Source organism: Desmodus rotundus, chromosome 3, assembly GCF_022682495.2.
Source record: "Desmodus rotundus isolate HL8 chromosome 3, HLdesRot8A.1, whole genome shotgun sequence".
Taxonomy (NCBI): domain Eukaryota; kingdom Metazoa; phylum Chordata; class Mammalia; order Chiroptera; family Phyllostomidae; genus Desmodus; species Desmodus rotundus.
Window position 1 is genome coordinate 185062222 of NC_071389.1, and position 18554 is coordinate 185080775.

The following is an 18554-nucleotide window of genomic DNA, read 5'->3' on the forward strand; positions in this document are numbered from 1 at the left end:
TATGTTTATATATCTATATGTCTATATATCTATATATGTTTATATCTATATATCTCTATATGTCTATATATCTATATATCTATATATGTCTCTATATGTGTATATAGCTATATATGTCTCTCTCTATATGTATATATATGTCTCTATATATGGATATATATATTCAGCTTTTCTTTCACCATTTTACATTTAGCTCTAATGATCATTCATACATCACAGATATAAGTGAAAACAGGGAGATTTTTCAAGAGCTATAAGCAGTCTGATAGAGAAGATCAGGAGAGAGGAACTATCGAGCAAACCAAAGCAGACAAGATAATTAGGGAGAAGATATATGCAGCACTGAATTTGAATTGCAAAGAAAATTTCAGCTAACAAAGCAGTTATATTTTCACACAAATTAACAGAAGGTAAAAGCAAGAGAAAATTGAGTTAATAAAAGATTAGATTAGAAAAAAAAGACTTAGAACACAAACGCTTCAAAGTGGTTCCTCTCCCGCCTCTGCTGTTCACTTCGGACGGATCAGCACGTGCAGAAGTCTGGCTCTCCCCAGCAGGGACGCAACTTTCAGGTTTTGCCCCCCTCCCACCCCAGGACACAGAAAACTCGGGCACAGAACAAATGGAAAGTCCAGCTCTGCTCATCCGCAGGTTGGCCTGCCTGTTCCCAGCAACTTTGTAGATTTAAAAACCGGTCCAGCCGGTCTCCTGGCTGGACTTCCAGCCCCTGACTGCTCTACATTTCTTCTGAATTCTTAAGGCCTGGGCTCTGCGCTCTGCCCAGGAATAACAGCAATACCCATCGTCCTAATGGTCACAGTTACTAAGCATTTGTAAAACCACATTGATTAAGCATGTGTCATGTTCATGCACTTTTTATTAGAGTGGTACTGGCTCAGAGTCATAGGGATAGTATTTTTTAAAAAAGGTATTAATATGTTTCCATTCTTAAGTTGAGTTCTATTGGAAACCTGTCTTCCCCTAGGTCTACACTGGAGACTTAATGATTGGAAGAGGCAGAAAACAAGCTTCTGAGAAATTGTAATGAGAAGGAGAGGGAAATAGTTCTGCATGGGCGTCCTAAACTTTCCTTTCTGGGCTTTTGCCTGCAGCGGTTATAGTGAAGTAAACAGGTGATAGGAAAACATAAGGAAAGAGGGACCCAGGCTCCAAATCCCAGTGAGATTCTAGGCATGGCCACTTCTGAGTAAACTTGGTGGGGCCACACGGTATGGACTAGCAAGGTCTTGAGGATGAATTTCTCTGAGCCTTGCATATTTTCCTTAATTATGAATGAGACCCAGAGATTCCTATGGCCTCCAGAAGGGGTCCTCAGGGATTAGGGTGGACAGAGGCAGATGTGGCAGACTAGAGAGCCCACCTTACCAATGGCAGGAAAGGTGAAGTGAGCCAGCCAAAAAGAGCTGGCTCTAGCCAGACCCACCCCCTACTATCCTTTCTTCCATGCTGACCTCAGGCTCCACACACTAACCATTTGCCAGAACTTTAAACAAAAAGCTAATTCAAACTTTCTGCACTCTCCTTAATTGTCTGATCTTTGCCCTCATTGGTCACTCTCCAAGGAAGACTTTGATTTTAGTTCACAGAAAAAAGAAAAAAAAAAAAGGAGACGTCAGACAGTAAAAGGAAATTAGATGATTTCTCTCTGCTTACAAACCTGCCAATGAATTCTCATTGCTCTTAAGGCTTTATCTCAGGATACAGACCGAAATCCTGAACACCACTTACAAGGCATGGCACAACTGGACTTCTACTCCCTCTGTGGCCTCGGTATGGCCGTATTTGGACAAATAAATTTGTTTCTCCTCTGCAAGCTTTGCAGAGGCCCACGTGAGATCAGTCCACTCTCAGACACTCTCACGGCACCGTGGACTTTCTCATAATGCCGCACTCTGAGTAAATATACCGATTGTATGCTGCCCAAATAAACCCACAGTCTTATTTCAACTGATTTCACTCAGAATAACAAGTTCCCACCAGATTGTATGTGCTAACTCAATCACATTACTCCAACATCTAACTATGTAACATATTTGCATATTTTTAAGTATTGAAAAACAGTGCACATTTTCTTTTTTTGTGAAGCATTTACTAACCTCTGTCTTGCCTTCTGTGTGATGTACAATGTGCACAGAAAGGCATTGAAGAAGAGTCACATGATACCAGAGGGGGACCAGGAAAAGGAGGCATGGAAGAGGCATTTCACAACTTATCAAGAACTGATAAGAATATATTTTTACTATTATGAATATGTATGATATTTGGTATAAAAACGCTTTACTTTTGGCTATCTAAAGCTTAGTCAATTTAAAGTACTGAATATGACAATAAATAATTCAGGTAATTTATTTATTGCACATTATTTTTTTAAAAACCTAAACCTTGAAGACATAATTAATTACACATTATTCTCACTAATCCTTAACTTCCTCCGTATCAGCTCACCCTGAATCTGAACTTGGAGCTTAAAGATCATCTCAGCACCTGGCTTTGGCCTTCCTGCTGGCTGAAGACCAAAGTGCCCCTCAGCTGCCTGCACCCAGTGGCTGCTGGAATAACACCGTCCCAGCTTCAGGAGGTCTATTTCTGGTCCGTGCGAACTAATTAAAAAGAAGGCCTTCATTTGCCTTTCTGGCAGTCCCCAAGCAGTGTGAAAGGTCCACTCCACCTTCTCAGTTATAATTTTAGTTCTTTTCTGATGTTTCTTCTTCCTTTTCAGAAAAGCATCCTATGCTGCTAAGCACTGAAAAGCTTTTGTTTTTGTTATTGCTCCTATTTAGAAAGAAGTACTTTTCCACTACCCTTTTTAGATCTTCCCTCTCCCATCAGTTTTCTTCCACAGGAGGTGATGGTTTGAAACTACTAACGAGACTGGAGATAATTATTTAAGCCAGAAGAGTTAAATTCCTTAGCAGGTGCCCAAAGGTGCTAGCTAACAAAATTCTTGATATACATAGAGCTTTCTGGAAACAACTTTCCATGAGGAGGAAGCATCTTTTATTACTGGTGATCCTCAGCTTCTTTTCCTTCAGTAATTCACAACACACCTCTCTGGGACATTTTCATTGAGGAACTCAGAACTCCTAAGTCCCTCATTGTGGGCTAAAGCACTGTTTTTCAGTCTTTAAAGCTGATGCCCTTTACTTTGATACCCTTTACTTCCTTCCACCCTACTCTATCCCACTAACAACAAAAAAATAAAATCATTGTCTCAACTATCTACTCAGCTTATCTACTTGGATATCCAACAGTGTTTCAAATTAAAAAGTCCAAAACCGAGCTTCCTCATTTCAACTAATATCAAGTCCATCCTTTTACAGGTAGAACAGGCCAAAAATCTTGAGTCACATCTCTGGTGTCTTTCATTTTCTCATACCCTACAACTCAATCTATCCAAAAAAATGTTCCCTCTACCTTTAAAATAGATCCAGAATTCTACCACCTCTATTTAAAAAAACTGTTACCGGAGGGAAAAGAACATTTTGGCAACCACTAGGGGTAACCAATAGACGGAAATACTTTATCGGCTAGGCTCTCAGGTCATGAGAGCTCACATGAGAAGGAGATGCAAGGTGGTCAGGATGAGAGTGGGCCCATGAGGGATGACCCTGAATGGAACACCACTCTTGGGAGGCCCTTCGCATCCAGGGAACAACATGAGAGGTCTTGGAACTATAACGGGATAGGTCGGAGCAGAACTCACTGGAAAGCAAGGGACCCCAATTTGGGCGGGGGACCCCCAAATCCAGCACAGAGACTGTTCCCCTTCTTGCCAGGAAAGGCAGGAGGTGCAAAGGGTGCCAAGGTAGCAGATTAAAGCAGTTGCCTTCTGAAGGGAGGAGCTGCCTGAAAAAGGGGAAGCGCCCAAGGCAGAAGGCTTGTAGTGTAAACACGGCAGTTCACAGGAGGTGGGGCAGAGAGCTCCTCAAATTGAAACCAGAGCTGGGGCTCAATAGCCCACACACAGCCTTGGGGCTACTAGCTTGTGACACAGACTACTCAGTGCTTGTGTGAGCTGTGGAGGCTGGATGACCTGCCCGGGGTGACTGGAGGCTTCTGCCCAAGCCTGGACAAGTGGGCAAAGACAAACATGGCCATTGGTTAAAAAGCTGGACAATCCCACTGGCTTCTGAAGTGCATGGGACTCCAGCAGAGGAGACATTTTAAACAAGAGGCGGGGAGAAATCAGCTCTGGCTTTTGGCTCTGGGTGCAGCCTCTTGGCTCTCTCTTGGCTCTTGGCTCTTGGCTCTTGGCTCTTGGCTCGTGCAGTTTTCGCTTGGGACTTTTGGTCGCAGGTGTGCTTGGGTGCTCTGGTCTCTAGCCCTTGCTCCCCACATGGACAGAAGCACTTGTGGGGCCAGCAGATGCCAGGCCCACCAGGGCCTTGGGCCCCACATAGTTGCAAGCCCACTCCTGGAGTCAGGGTCCCATGCAGGGACATGTGCCTCCCTGAGCTCTAGTCTCTGCAACACTGTGACCCAGTGCAGCACGGCATGTGGCTCCTGGTCTGCTACATGGAGTCTCAGAGCCGCACCCTATCTGATCCTGAAGGAGAGAGCTACTGTGAGAAGACAGCGACTCTGAAAACCACGAGGGCACGTTGCAGAGAGGATGGAGATCCTTTTGCATGACCAACTTAAGGACAGATAAGGAAATGGGGAACTTCTGGGCATGGTTTTGGCTTATAGACTTCTGGGGAGCAAGAGAGGTTCTGGGTCTCAGTGGGGACAGGGGCTCAGAGCAGGAGTGCTCTCAGCCTCCCGCCCCCCATTGGAACCCTGTTAATAAAAGCCCATTTCTTTCAACACAGATCTTTGGGTCATGTATCAAGGCAACAAGCAGCCAAATCCTACTTCAAGGAAGAGTGGAACAAAGTGTAGAAGAGGTAGACTCAGGTAAAGTTCATCTGTTTCATAATTTGTTGAATAAATGGAAAGATTAATTTACATGTTTTGAATGGAGATTGATGTAGAAATAAATATGGTTCTTTATATCAAATAATTCTTCTAAAAACTACTTATTTAACTACAGTAGTTAAGAGTAGTTTGTATGGGGAGAGGCTCACTCAGGTGCTCACTCCCATGGTCTTAAGATCCTGTGATCCTGTGACCGATAATTATCATCATTCCTGGATTCACGTGCATCCCCCTCCCTTAATCTACCTCCTATCATTTCAGTCCGCTTATTTTTTTATTTTTATTTTTTTAATTACAGTTGACATTCAGTATTATTTTATATTAGTTTCAGGTGTATAACATAGTGGTTAGACTTTATATAATTTATGAAGCAATCTCCCAACCCCTGAATAAGTCTATTAACCCACATGGCACCACACATAGTCATTACCATATTATCGACTATAGTCCCTATTAATCCCCACGACTGTTTTGTGACTGGCAATTTGTACTTCTGACGCCCGTCACCTTTCCACCCAGCCCAGTTCCTTAGTACCTTGACTCCGGCAGTCCTGTGACCCACTACAATCTCCAATCCAACGATCCTCTTTATTTCTCCCTGTTATCTTTTCCCTTTGTTGTCGTCCTTCGCCTACCTCTCCATCTCAACTTTTGTGGTCAAACATTACTCTCATTCTCTTGCACCCTTATTTTCTTGCCCTTTAATCACTTCAATACACCCATCTGAGAAAACCACAGCCTACACAAAATTCAATTCCCTGAATACTCTGCACCCGTGCCCCCTGCCATCTGAACTGGGTTGCAGAAAAACACAGAACAACACTGGCTAATCTAACTTTATTAACCTAAAGCTCACGTGGGCCCTTAATGCTGCTAGGCAGTCACCCCCCCCCCAGTGTCCATTCATTGTCTCTATCCTAAACAACTCTTTCATTCCCGCATCTCCTCCCTCAACGCCACACCTCCTCTGCCACTGTTATCCTCAACTGATGGAAACAGAACAGGCAGATCTTCCACCGCTTCTCACCACATGGATCCCTTTCCAGCATTTGTACCCACACCAGAAACATCTCGCCCATTTCACATGCTCCGGTCTGAAGCCAATCTCTCCTCTTAGTTAATAGAACTCATTCTCTCTTTTTCCTCTTTTATTGTAATTTTATAATTTTCCTTGGAAGACATTTTTTGAAAGAGTTTTGCTCTTATATTTGCTCTAAGTCCCCTTCTCTTTTTCTCTCTTAAACCCATTGTGTTGGGCTTTTGACTCATCAATTTCAACCAAATTTCTCTAGTCAAGGTCAGCAGCGACCTCCACATTGTTAAATCGGCTAGTCAATTCTAACTCGGTCTACATCCTACTCAACTTGTCAGCTACACCTGACAAAGTTGATCATTCCCTCCTTCTTAATAACTTTTTTCATCTGAATTTAGGACACGACATTCACCAGATTTCCTCCTACCTCACAGGTCGTTCCTTCTCAGTCTCTTTAGCTGGTGTTGCCTTTCATACCCTCTTTCATGAAGCTCAGGTTTTGCTTCTGTATCCACACTGACTCCATGACATCTGTCTAGTCATGACATTCACACTTATCTCTTCAGGCTGCACCCTCAGTTGCCTCGTTGACACATCTATTCAGATACCTAACGGGCATCTCAAACAAAATGAACTCCTGGCATTTCTCCCTGTTCACCAAATGTGCTCTTCCAACAATCTCTCACATGTTAGATGATAGCAAATCCATTCTCATAGTTGTTTAGGACAAAAATCTGGCAATTTCCCTTAATTCTTTTTTTCTCACACACTATAACCACTCCACCATGAAATCCTATGGGATCTCCCTTAAAAATATGTCTAAGGTCCATCCATTTCTCTATGCCTCCACTGCGCACCTGTGATCTGAGCTTCCTGCACCTTACTGCAGTGCTGGGACAGCCTCCTAGGGGGCCGTCCTGCTCCCACTCTTGCTCCCTTTCAGAGCCCATTCTCAACACAACAGAGTAGTCCTCATAAGGAGAAGCTGGAGCATGTCACTCCTCTGAAAGGCCTTTATAATTAGCTCTTTATTTCACTTGAGTGAAAACCAAAGTCCTTATAATGGCCTATTAGGTCCTACATGACCTAGCTCCCTCCTTCTTACTTAACAAATATTCTATATTTCAGGGAATGGCAGTCCAATTTGACTCCTCTGGTTCAACCAGAAACTTTAGATCCTTCCTTGAACTTTTCACTGTCACCGTCACACATCCAATCAGCTGCTGTAACCTGCTGATCGCTCTTTCCTTGTAGCTCTCAAAGCCGTTTACATGTTTTCATTGCTGATGACATTGTTTCTCCACACCCCAGTTTTGCCTCATCTCGAGTCTATCTACTACACGTTTATAGTAACGTGATCTTTCTAGTTAAATGCAAACCCCTTCATCTCATTCCCAAGTCTGTATAACCCCAAAGGTCTTCCCTTTTAAGCATTTTCTTTGATAACTCATAAATTGATACTTGGATTACACAATATAGTGCCTTACAAGTGGGAAGCTTTAATGACAGTTCAAACTACTCTTGAAGTTGCCCTCTGTTATGTAAATTCATTGGGTCACTTATTTAAAGTGTTTTGCAGCATACAATTCATGTGTGAGGGAGCATTAGTCCTCATTCTATTCAACAATATTTTGTCAGAATTATTTTGTGCATGCAATCATTTATAAAATAAAATGTACATTTATCTGTTAATTAAGTTTATACTTTTAACTGAAGAAAAGGTCAGCTACCTGGGCATAAGTACAGACAGACCTATAGCGGGTTCTTTCTACCTTAAAACTACTATAGATTTCAAATAATAATATTACAGAAAAACTAATATTAAACAATAACGTTAGTAGTAAAGAAGAATATTTGTTTTTATAGTTTACAAAACCCATTCAGATAAATAAGGTTATTTTTACTACAACTACCCGAGGGGTAGATATTATTTTCCTTTTTCAGAGGAGCAAATTGCAGGTCAGAGAACTAAGTGATTTGGTGGAAAATCAGTGACAGCACTGACTCTGGAGCTCATCTTCTTTCAACGTGTACCATGTGGTAGTGCCGGCACATGCAGGTCCTTAAACACAAAGTATAATAAAACACCTGTGTGCAAGACAATAAAATGCTACTTTTTCAAGTAGACAAACACCTGCCTTAAAAGTTTTTCTTTCTGGTGTGAAACAAATCCGCCTTGTCTTTCCACATTAATAATAAATATCAGTTCACTCTAAAATTTCTGATGCGCCATGCAGGTGACATATTACATTGGGAAACCATAGTAACATGCAATTTGAAACTATTTCAACCATTAAAGGTTGGATTTGCGCTCTGTTCAAAGGCCAGACCTGAAAATACCAATTTTGAAAGGTGTGGAAAATTACAGTTTCCCCACACATTTTGGGTGGTGCCACTGAAGCCCTGACAGAGGTCAAGTGTGTGTCCTTGTCCCACGTCTCTGTTGGTTAGAGTGGAGAGAGGGCACTAGACCTACACATTTCTCTACCCTTAATTTACAAATAAACATTATCTACCTCAACAGATTGTTGACAATTTTCAAATTAATCATCAAAAAAACCCCAAACAAACCCAAAACAATTAATATACTAACTAAAGCTGAGAAAGATTTTCCTAAATGCAAGTACCAGAGTCATTTCTCCCATTTTCAGATTTAATCTGGAATGAGACACTCAAATGAGTATTAATTAAGAATTATATGCCTACAACCCCTCCTGGGGTTCACATGCCACTTTCATTTATAAACCGTGTCCCATCTTTCCTCTCCTGTAAAACTGTAACCGCTGCATGGGAGACATGCATTAAACATCATGCAAGGCTTCGTTAATATCATAATGGATACTACTACCAGTTACATTTACTTCATACTGTGTAGCAGACACAGTACTAATCACTTTACATGCATTACTGCACTACAGGGTAAGCTGATCTAATTAATTAATTGTTAATTTAATTCTATAGATAAGGAAACTATAGCATAAAGAGATGAAGTTTCATAGCTAGGTAAGAAGTTTGATCTCATGGTTTGTAAACAAACTTAGCCTACAATGTGTCAGGGACCCATCCATTTTAGCTAACAATTCTAGAAAGAGGAGAGAAGACAATAAATAAGTAAACAAGTGAACAATATAATTTTATATAGTAAATACTCTGGAAAAAAGAAAACAGGATGATTTGACCAAAGTAGCTAAAGCAATGTAGAAAATGGCGAAGAACATGGAGTCTACCATGAAGTTTGAATCCCAGCTCTGTTATTATGGGCTGTTATTTAGTTATTTATCCTCTTTCTGTGTTTCCTTGTCTACAAATAACAGCACCCAATTCATGTAACAGTTATGAGGTTTAAATGAGTTAATATATATAAAGTGCCTAAAACAGTGTATGAAGCATAGTGTTAAGTATTTGTGTAAATACTTATTGCTTATTAATATTAAATATATTATTCGGTATATTAAATATTTTAAATTTCATAAATTAAATTTAATATTAAAATATGAAAACTAAGCATTTGCTTAGTTATTGTTTATTAATAATATTATTATTCTTTTCACATCTTTGTTACTATAATTATCACATTAAAGGTTCTCCTTAAGATACGGTGATCTGGAAATGCAACTATGGGGAAGTGCATATGAGCCAAAAGCCAAATGACACTCAGTTACATGAAAATTTGAAGACAGAAACCAAAGTACAAAAGCCACAAGGCCAAAAGGCCTAGCAAAAAGGCCAGGACGAGCCAGGATGAGTCTGCTAAAGGTTAGCTTAAAGAGCTAGTCAGCAGCCAGGTTACACTGCACTTCACTGCCATAGTAAGGAGCTAGATTTTACTCCAAGTTCGAGGAGAAGCCATTTAGCATTTTAAGCATGACAATGACATACTTTGATTTCCATTTTATGAATATCACTCTGGTTGCCATAGAAAGATTGGATTATAGCTTCCACTGACTATCAGTCTCACCACTCCCATTCATCATTATTTTTAAAAAATCTTAGTGCTTTTCTTAGGGAAAAATAATTCTCTGGCTATATTTTTGGAATGCTTTTATCAGTGCTCTTAAAAGTTGAGTCAGAGTAGAGGACTTAAATAAGTACATGTCTATACTTTCATATAGTCATACACACACTCATTCAGAATAATAATTACATGGAATACATACAATAATTTTTCATTCTAAAATTCATATTAATCATGCTTAGAGGGTTTTAAAATCAGATCTCTTTGAGGAAATGTAGTTCAATGGTTAATTTACTTTAAATTAGATATAAAGAGGAAATATTCTTTAGGCCCTATTCTCATATTTCTGTCCACCAGTTATTAGCTTCTGGCCCCCAAGGAAGGGAAGCATTGCAAATCCGATTGGATGGAACCAGGCATGTTTTACTAGTGGGTGTGGCGACTCTTCTAATCTTCCCCTCACCCCAGCCTTGTTGCTTCTCACCCCTCTTCTCTAAGTTCTCTTTGGCTTGAGTCAATTGATAGCCCACTTGGGCCACACGGTCCAACTTCATCTTATCAGATAACCTTGAAACAGGCTCTCTAGCCTCAAACTAGATGTCATATATTGACGAGTTGATACCACTCTGTGAAGAGGGGTAGATAGCAGCAGCAGCGGAACATCTTTAGGTTATAATCATCTTTAATATCTAATACCTAAAAGGCCATTCATGTATTCAAAAAGAATATTATACCGAGACTGACAAAAATCATAAAGCACTACATTGCCACACATCTAGGTGAACGAAGAGCACAATGTGATTCGTATGGAAGATTCCTCTTAATTAACTCATAAAGGTTTTAGCCTTAAAAATTCAAAATTATAGCTGCATAAAGTGAACTGCTTTACCTGCACGGCCAGTTCCCTCGTTCTTGACCTCTGTGGTTCCCACAGAAGAGGTGGGTGGACTAACAGGAGGGCTGGAAGGAAAGCTTGTACACCCTGTAGATGTGTTGATTTCAAAATATTCTTGGTTGTGATTCGTTCGATGAAAATCCACAGAAGACACAATTGAGGTTCGTTGTTTAGGCTAAAATAAATGAGCGTGACGACAGTATTAATATAATCGTGTTCATCTTCAGCCCAACCTCCCCATCAATGTAATCTAAGGGATGATTTTTTCATTTAAACTATCCAGTTTTTATATTTAAAATATAACTGTGTTTTACAGAGAGATGCTAAATAATCCCTTAATAAATTAAATAATGAAAAAGTATTTGATGAAAAAATATGGCATAGTTGATAAAATAATTTAGACTTTTTGTTAGATTTCCCCAGAAGAATATAAAAATATAGTGCATAGAATTTTCTCTTAATGACCACTTTGGAAAGTTACCATTACAAGTCACCTTTCAATCAACTAGCATTTATTAAACATAAACCTTCCCTGACCTGTATGGCTCAGTTGGTTGGGCATCATCCCGCAAAGTAAAAAGGCCACCTGTTCTGTTCCTAGTCAGGGCACATGCCTGGGTTGCGGGTTCAGTCCCCATTTTGGGGTACAACTGAGAGGCAACCAATCAATGTTTCTTACATTGATGTTTCTCTCCCTCTCTTTCTCCCTCCCTTCCCCCTCTCTAAAAGAAATAATAAAATTTTAAAAACCCCGAAGATATAAAATCTAACAATAAAAGGGTCCTCACAACACTGAAGCATTATTAGAGCAGTTCCATTTTTTTTTAATTCATTTTATAGCCCAAGGAATTGGTGTCATTTGATATTGTCCCCAAGTACCAGATGGTGAAATTTTATCATCAGAATTAAGTAAAGTTATATAGAACATTTCCCAGGATCTAAGAATCTTCTTGGTATTTGTAATAAACTTTAATTTTCTTTTTTAAGGATTTTAATTAATCCCCAAATAGCAAGTAAAGTTAAAATCATGGAGTGATGTCAGATAAAATCTATACCCTTTGCCAGTAATTGATTGTTCCCTACAGCAGTTTTCTACTTTTTCCCATAGTTTTAATTATGTTCACTCTTTTTGCTGCCTCGCAGAGCTTCTAACCTAGTCCTTCAAAACAAATCACAGTCTTTTTGGTTCTCAGAATTGTGTACACTTCCCAAGAATCAATCTGAGTATTTTTACTTTTTATTCTTTTCATTCATATTACTGAAATATTAAGTCTCACAATAATTAAAAGAGGTGAACTGTAATTTCTTTACAATAAGTGTATTTCCCCAAAGTACAATAAACATTTTATTTACTAACATTTCCACTGCCCTCAAATACTTGTTAATTTAATCACTGTATTTCACAGATTATTTCCCTGCATAATATTCAAATCATCTTGTCTCTTGTAGTTCATGTTTTTTTAAAGGAGAAATCATTTAGCCTATAATCTAAAATAGACAATGATATTGAAAATATACACATTTTACATTTATTTTTTAAATAAAGGGTACAAACGATCACAATATTCTTTATTCTGTCACCAATGCAATATTTTTAATTAAAGAGGTTGAGAGGCATAAATAATTGTTATACAAGAAAATGCAAGTCATTTATTATTGTGACACATCAGCTAAGTAACAGAATTCAAATCAGTACCCACAGGGCTCAGGCGCTTTTGAAGTCTGAAATAACAGGGTTCGATGTCAGTCTTGATCTCTCATGAAATGTCTGTCCTTGAGACTACAATTTTACATTCAGTGTTCTTTCCACTAGACTATCTAACAGCCATCAAAGTCGCAGACTGTGACACTGGCTGCAATGACAACGCAGGCATGTCTATCACCCGGGCTTTGTTTTACTGTGTTGTGTTTTTGTTTCACTTTGCATATAGGCAAAAACCAAATACATATAATTTTCCTTCTCATAAACTTTTTAAAGGTCAAGCTCACTGATGTACATGACTTCTTTGCTTTTAAATATTTCTTAAATACATGTTTCTGAACCCCAACCACCCAAAGTTCTATTTACATTAAAAACACAATTTGTTATGCAATCATGAAAGCAAATAGGTTATTATTTTTTTTTGCTACATTAATTCATTCTACAAATATTTGCTTTACTGACCAATCTGCAAATACCATGGTAAGCACTGTGATAAGAACAGATAAGACATTGTTTCTGTAATCTAGGTGAAAACAGATTTTTATTGGAGGAGGAATGGGGCATGAGGGGAGGGACAAGCCATCCAAGAATTATGTCTCAGGACAGTGCAGTGAAAAGGGCTGTGATACATGGAGGAACAGAATATAAAGGGAGCCCAAAGGTGGGTCTCTAGTTTAGGGAGGGGATCAAGAAAGTCCTCCAGGAGGAGGTGACTGATGGCTGAGTGGAACCCTGACGAAGCAGAGGTGGTAGGCGTGTGGTAGGCAGATGAAAGAGGATGCGGAGAAGGAAAGCACGAACTGTAAACAGTGCGGGACAGCCAAGTGCAGAGTGTGTCAAGGTAGCCCTGGGCTCAGGACGTGAGATACTGTAAGTTGCAAGGGCCAAATCACAAAGGCCTCTAAATGCCATGTTAACAGGTCTGGTCTTTAACTTGAATAATTTATAAAACCACTGAATAAAGAAACAAAAAATTCTCGTAGACACAGATGCCAGTATGGTGCTTACCAGAGGGAAAGGGGTGTTGGGGGAGGTAGAAGGGAGTAAAAGCAGGGCAAATGGTGATGGGAGAAGATTTGACTTGGGGTGATGAACACACAATACAATGTACAGTTGATATGTTATAGAATTGTATTATAAATTTTATTAGCCAATGTCACCTCAGTAAATTCAATTAAAATAATAATAATAACATAAAAAACATTGAATGATTTCCAAGCAAGGGTTTCATAGTTGAGTTTGCATTTTAATAAACCTACCATAGCAATTCAGAGAACAGAGTGGTCAGGCCTGGACTTGAGGAAGAAAGACTAATGAGGAGGATGTTACAGAATTCCAGCCATGACGTAATGAGGTCCTGAAGTAAAACAGTGGCAATAGGGTAGAGATAGCAGATGTTTTTAGGACATGCAAATGAGGTTAGCTCTTGGCATCTGATTGGATGGGAAGGTTGATTTTTAAGGAAGGAGTCTAGGGTGACTCACAGATTTCTCACTTGGGTAAACACAAGAAGATAAGTTTTTTAATGGGAAACACAAATGTATACACTCCTATTCAGAAGTGTGAAAGATACATGCTTGCATGCTCTTGGGACTCAGTATAGACTGTGTAATACATGGTTACGCAACTCTAAATTGTATTTCCCTTTCTTTCTTTGAGCAGAGTGCTATGACCTCACTGTAGCATAGCTCCAAATAAAATATCTGGAGGAAGGCTAATAGAAATTGGAAGGGAAGAAACCATGGATCAATGATCATCTGACCTCACCCTTATTTGCTTCTTCAGAACTGTCTGTTACTAGCCAGTTTAAGGAACACAGAGGAGAGAGTCATTGCCCTGAGTATCTGAGGTGACAAAAAAAGAGAATCATTATATGTTAGTTATGCTTTTAAAAAGGATCAGCAAACGATGGCCCGTGGCCCACATCTGGCCTGCCTCTTGTTCTGAGAATGAAGTTTTACTGGAGCACATCTATGCCCATTCGTTGACTTTTTTCTCACGTTATCGTGGCAGAGTAGAGAAGTAGTGATGGAGGCCGTATTACCCAGAACCTAAAATGTCTACTCTCTGGTCCTTTAGAGAAAAATACTGGTCAACCCCTGTTCTAAGAGATCATTTTACACACCATTTTAGTGCTCAACAAAACCATAAGCATAGGCTCCTTTTTATTTCCCAGCTTTATGTGCCTGTGGGTTGCAGACATGTAACTAATTCTGAGCAACTGACTGGCAGTAGAAGGGAGGCTTCTCCGTGCCTCTCCTACTCTTCAGGTGATGCGGTTCCAAAATGGAGGAGTCATGCAACCCACACTGGACCTTACAGAGGCTGAAGTAAAACCTCCTTTATGTTCAACCACTGCGGGTCTGGGTTTGTCTGCTGTGTCAGCTAACAGTACTTAGCCTCGCTAGCACAGAATGCAGTGGCTCAGAGAGGCTAAATGATTTACTCAGGATTACATTAAGTAGCAAGCAGAAGGTCTTCAAACAGAGGGAAGGGTCTTGTGTCCCCATCCAGATACAAATGAATGGTGCCCAAAACACAAGCACAGAGGCAGGACTGAAGAGGTGTCTACATGGAGAAACGAAATGATAGCAGTGGGAGAAAAGAACAAAAAGGTAGTAGCGTTATTAAAATGGGGATGGGCGTGGAATATTTGCTTTGATTTTAACGCGTTCTTTTTTAAAAATTATCCTGATGGCCTCCTGCCAAGTCATTCAGTAGAAGAATGAAAAAGTGTTTCCGCAAAATCAATGAACTGACAAATGGAGTTTTCCAAGTTCGATGTGTAAACGGGTTGCACTTGCGTTCACTGTGAGTCCTCCTTTCAACCATGTCCCTTGCCCGGGGTCCAGCACTCCCATCTCCCTCCTTTCCCAAGAACTTGCTCCCACATGTCAGCTTGACCAGAATCAGCAAACTACAGACCAGGGGCCAAATCCAGGCTTCTGACTACTTTTGTAAAGCCTATGAATTAAAATAGTTTTTATATTTTTTAATGATTGGGGGGGAAAGCAAAGGGAAGATAACATTAGCAACAGGTAAATATTATATAAAACTGAAATTTCAGTGTCTGTAAGTAAAGTTTGATTGGACTATATAGACACCAGTTCGTTTATATGTGGTCTATGGCTGCCTTCACACTCTCGCAGCAGTTGACTAGTCACAGCAGACACAGTGTGACTACAAAGTCTGAACTATTTTATTCCCTAGTCCTTTACAGGAAAGTGGTGACAGTCCCAGGATGAGAGCAGACTCCCACAGGCACCCGAAGGCTCCTCGCTGCAACAACTTAGCAAGTATACCTGACTTCCATCCTCCTCACGCTCAGGGTCTCGCTGCTGTGTCAGCCATTGCTGGGCTGGTTGGGAGCCCAGGTGACTAAGAACCCCACTCAGTAAGGTGGGGAGATGATGGGAGGTGAACCACAGATGATCCAAGACTCCAAGCCCAAGCACATGCTTCACTTTCCCACAGACTTCACTTAGAAAACAAATTCATTAAATGTTTAGTCAGCTGACCAGAAGCATTAAGCGCAGGAAGGAGGCCCTTCCGAGGGTGGTGCCCAATGAGACTGCACTGGTCCCATCTCCGTGAAGCCAGTGCTTTAACGTACTACCTGAAAGGGACTGACGTGTGAATTTACTGGAGTCACACACAGGATGGCATGCATTTCCTACCCTTACTTTAGATTCTCTTCATTAGAACCTATTATCATAAGGATATCCTTGTGTTTTGTAAAGATATACATGAAATAATATATTCTGATACAGCATTAAGAATTTCATGGCATTTTCGCAACCCAGATAAATATGATTCATTTATGAGTAAAACGAGAACCCCTAGCTCCTAAGAAGCCATCTAGGTAACGTGTATATTTACTTCCAAGTTTTTTCTGGATTGGAATGTAAGTTTCAAATATCCACTTTCATGTTTCCTCCTGCATTATTTTCAAATTATTTAAACTAATGGATATTAAAAAACCCACTTACTTAGATGTCAAATCATTTGAATTCACTTAATTTAATTCTGAGGGGACCTCATCAACCTCCTAAGAAAATGTCAAGGAGGACTAGAGAAATACTCTGTTGTCGGTACAAAGAGAAAGTGGTGCTGGCAAAAGTCAATGGTGGTATTAAATTATTCAAGCAAAACCAAAGTTCAGAATGAGTTCCAAGAGAAGCTGGCTGGATGTCAGAAAATTGGCAAGTGCCATCAACAAAAATGTTTGGAAATGATACACTTCCAAGACATTGGCCCATTGATAGATTATATCAACAGTAAATCGGTATCCTTTCCAGTCAATGGCAATCAATCAGATGCTTTCTTAAATACTTTTAAAAACTGGGATGGAGATGAGTGGTAAAAATTGCAAGCTAGACCAGTAGTATTTTCTTTTAGAATGTCAATCAACCTAGAGTATTTTTGAGTATCTGGTATATGGTGAAAAAAGTTAATTCGAAGTATTTTTCCTCAAAATGGTAGCATATTGTCCCAAAACCATCATTTCTTCACTGATCTGAAAGGCCAGCTTTATTATACTAAATTCCCAAAGAGAGACTGGCTTTATATTTTTGGACTCTGCTATACCATACTCTCCCAAGTACTGCTGTGGCTTCTCCTACTTCCAGAGCTTCTAGTAAATGGATATCGGATTTCTCTGGTCCTTCTTATTTTATATTTTGGGAGTGTTCTACATTTGGTGTTCCAAAGCACTTTCATTCATTTGTTTTTAAAAATACTATTGACCGTCAGCCATGTCTCAGCTACTATTCTAAGCTCCAAGGACACATCAGTAAACAAGTGAGAGAGGGCGCAAAACTTCTAAGCATTTTATTGTGACTTTGGGTGTAATGATCCTATTTTTATTTTTCAAAGAGGAATTCCATTTTAAAAATAGCCTCTTCTTCATTTCATGAATTCAAAACCTCTCACGTCTTTCTGAGGATACTGATCACAATCCTTTTCTTGCATTAAGTGTTTTCTCAGAGGTCATTTACTGGCTCATTGAGCTTGGTTCCTCTCTTTTCGGTTGAAGTTTCAGGAGTTCCTGAGTGCCTCTAATACTGCCACTCTCTGGTTTTCATCACTGCTATGGAATTATTCTTATTTCTATATTTATTTTACCATTTTAATTGGACGTCAGGAAGGAGGAGATGGAAACAGTTGGGATCAGTTCGTCACCTTGAGTTAGAATTTCTCATATTTTTCTGTCTTGATCACTTTTTAAAAAGTATAAGAGAAGGGATTTGAAGACGTCTAGACAAAAACTCAGTAGGGGTAAATGTTATTAAACTTTTATTATAAATGTTATATAAATAGAAAATGATTTCTATTTTTTCCCTTTTCACTAAAGGAAAAAAAACCCTTTAATATGGAGTATAGTTATTTATTTATTTACTCACTTATTTTGGGTTACCAATATAATAGTTGATATGATTAAGACTTGTTCTAAAGATTGAGAACTTTCTATCTTCAGGTAGGCAGAATACCATTCTTCTACAGTACAGGTTATAGACAAACAGACAGGGAGAGAAATGCGTGACCGCCCGAGAAAGTTAATGTGGGTGTGAGGAAGTGTCAAGTATTTAGGGGGAGATTTGTCATCTAGGAACCCCGAGATTTGTTATCTCATTTAAGCCTATAACATTGGTATTAAAAGTAGCTATTACTCTTTCCATTCTATGGGAGGCTTGAGATTTAGAGATAGTCTCACAGTTAACAGATTGGAGAGCTGAAATTTAAAGTTGTAAAGAATTTTAAATTGCATTTTCCCCCTGCGACCCACACTATGGATCAAGCAAGAAGAAGTAACAAAGTACAGGTAGCGCTGGAGGCTAATAGCTCTTGAATTTCTCACATTTTTATCAGTGAGCGATTTTCCTACTCTTCAGTCTATCGACAGCATTTTTTAAAAAATCATTGTTTTAAAGGCTGTTGAAGAAAATACAAGCAGGTGGAAAACAGGAACAAATGGAATCTCATTCTACTTTGTATCAATATTAAATCCTGCAGTCACTCAGTGTTGAAAGGC

General features: G+C 39.5%; 1 protein-coding gene across 5 annotated transcripts in view; it reads right to left on the bottom strand.

The window, feature by feature from the left end:
- The window catches only part of ANKS1B (ankyrin repeat and sterile alpha motif domain containing 1B), an 805832-nt gene that overhangs the window by 493812 nt on the left and 293466 nt on the right, over nucleotides 1–18554 (bottom strand). For all 5 annotated transcript variants that reach the window (XM_053921934.2, XM_024579129.4, XM_024579128.4 and 2 more), the window contains exon 12: nucleotides 10816–10996. In XM_053921934.2, the coding sequence (XP_053777909.1) occupies nucleotides 10816–10996 (181 nt within the window). The remainder of the gene's footprint in view (nucleotides 1–10815; nucleotides 10997–18554) is intronic.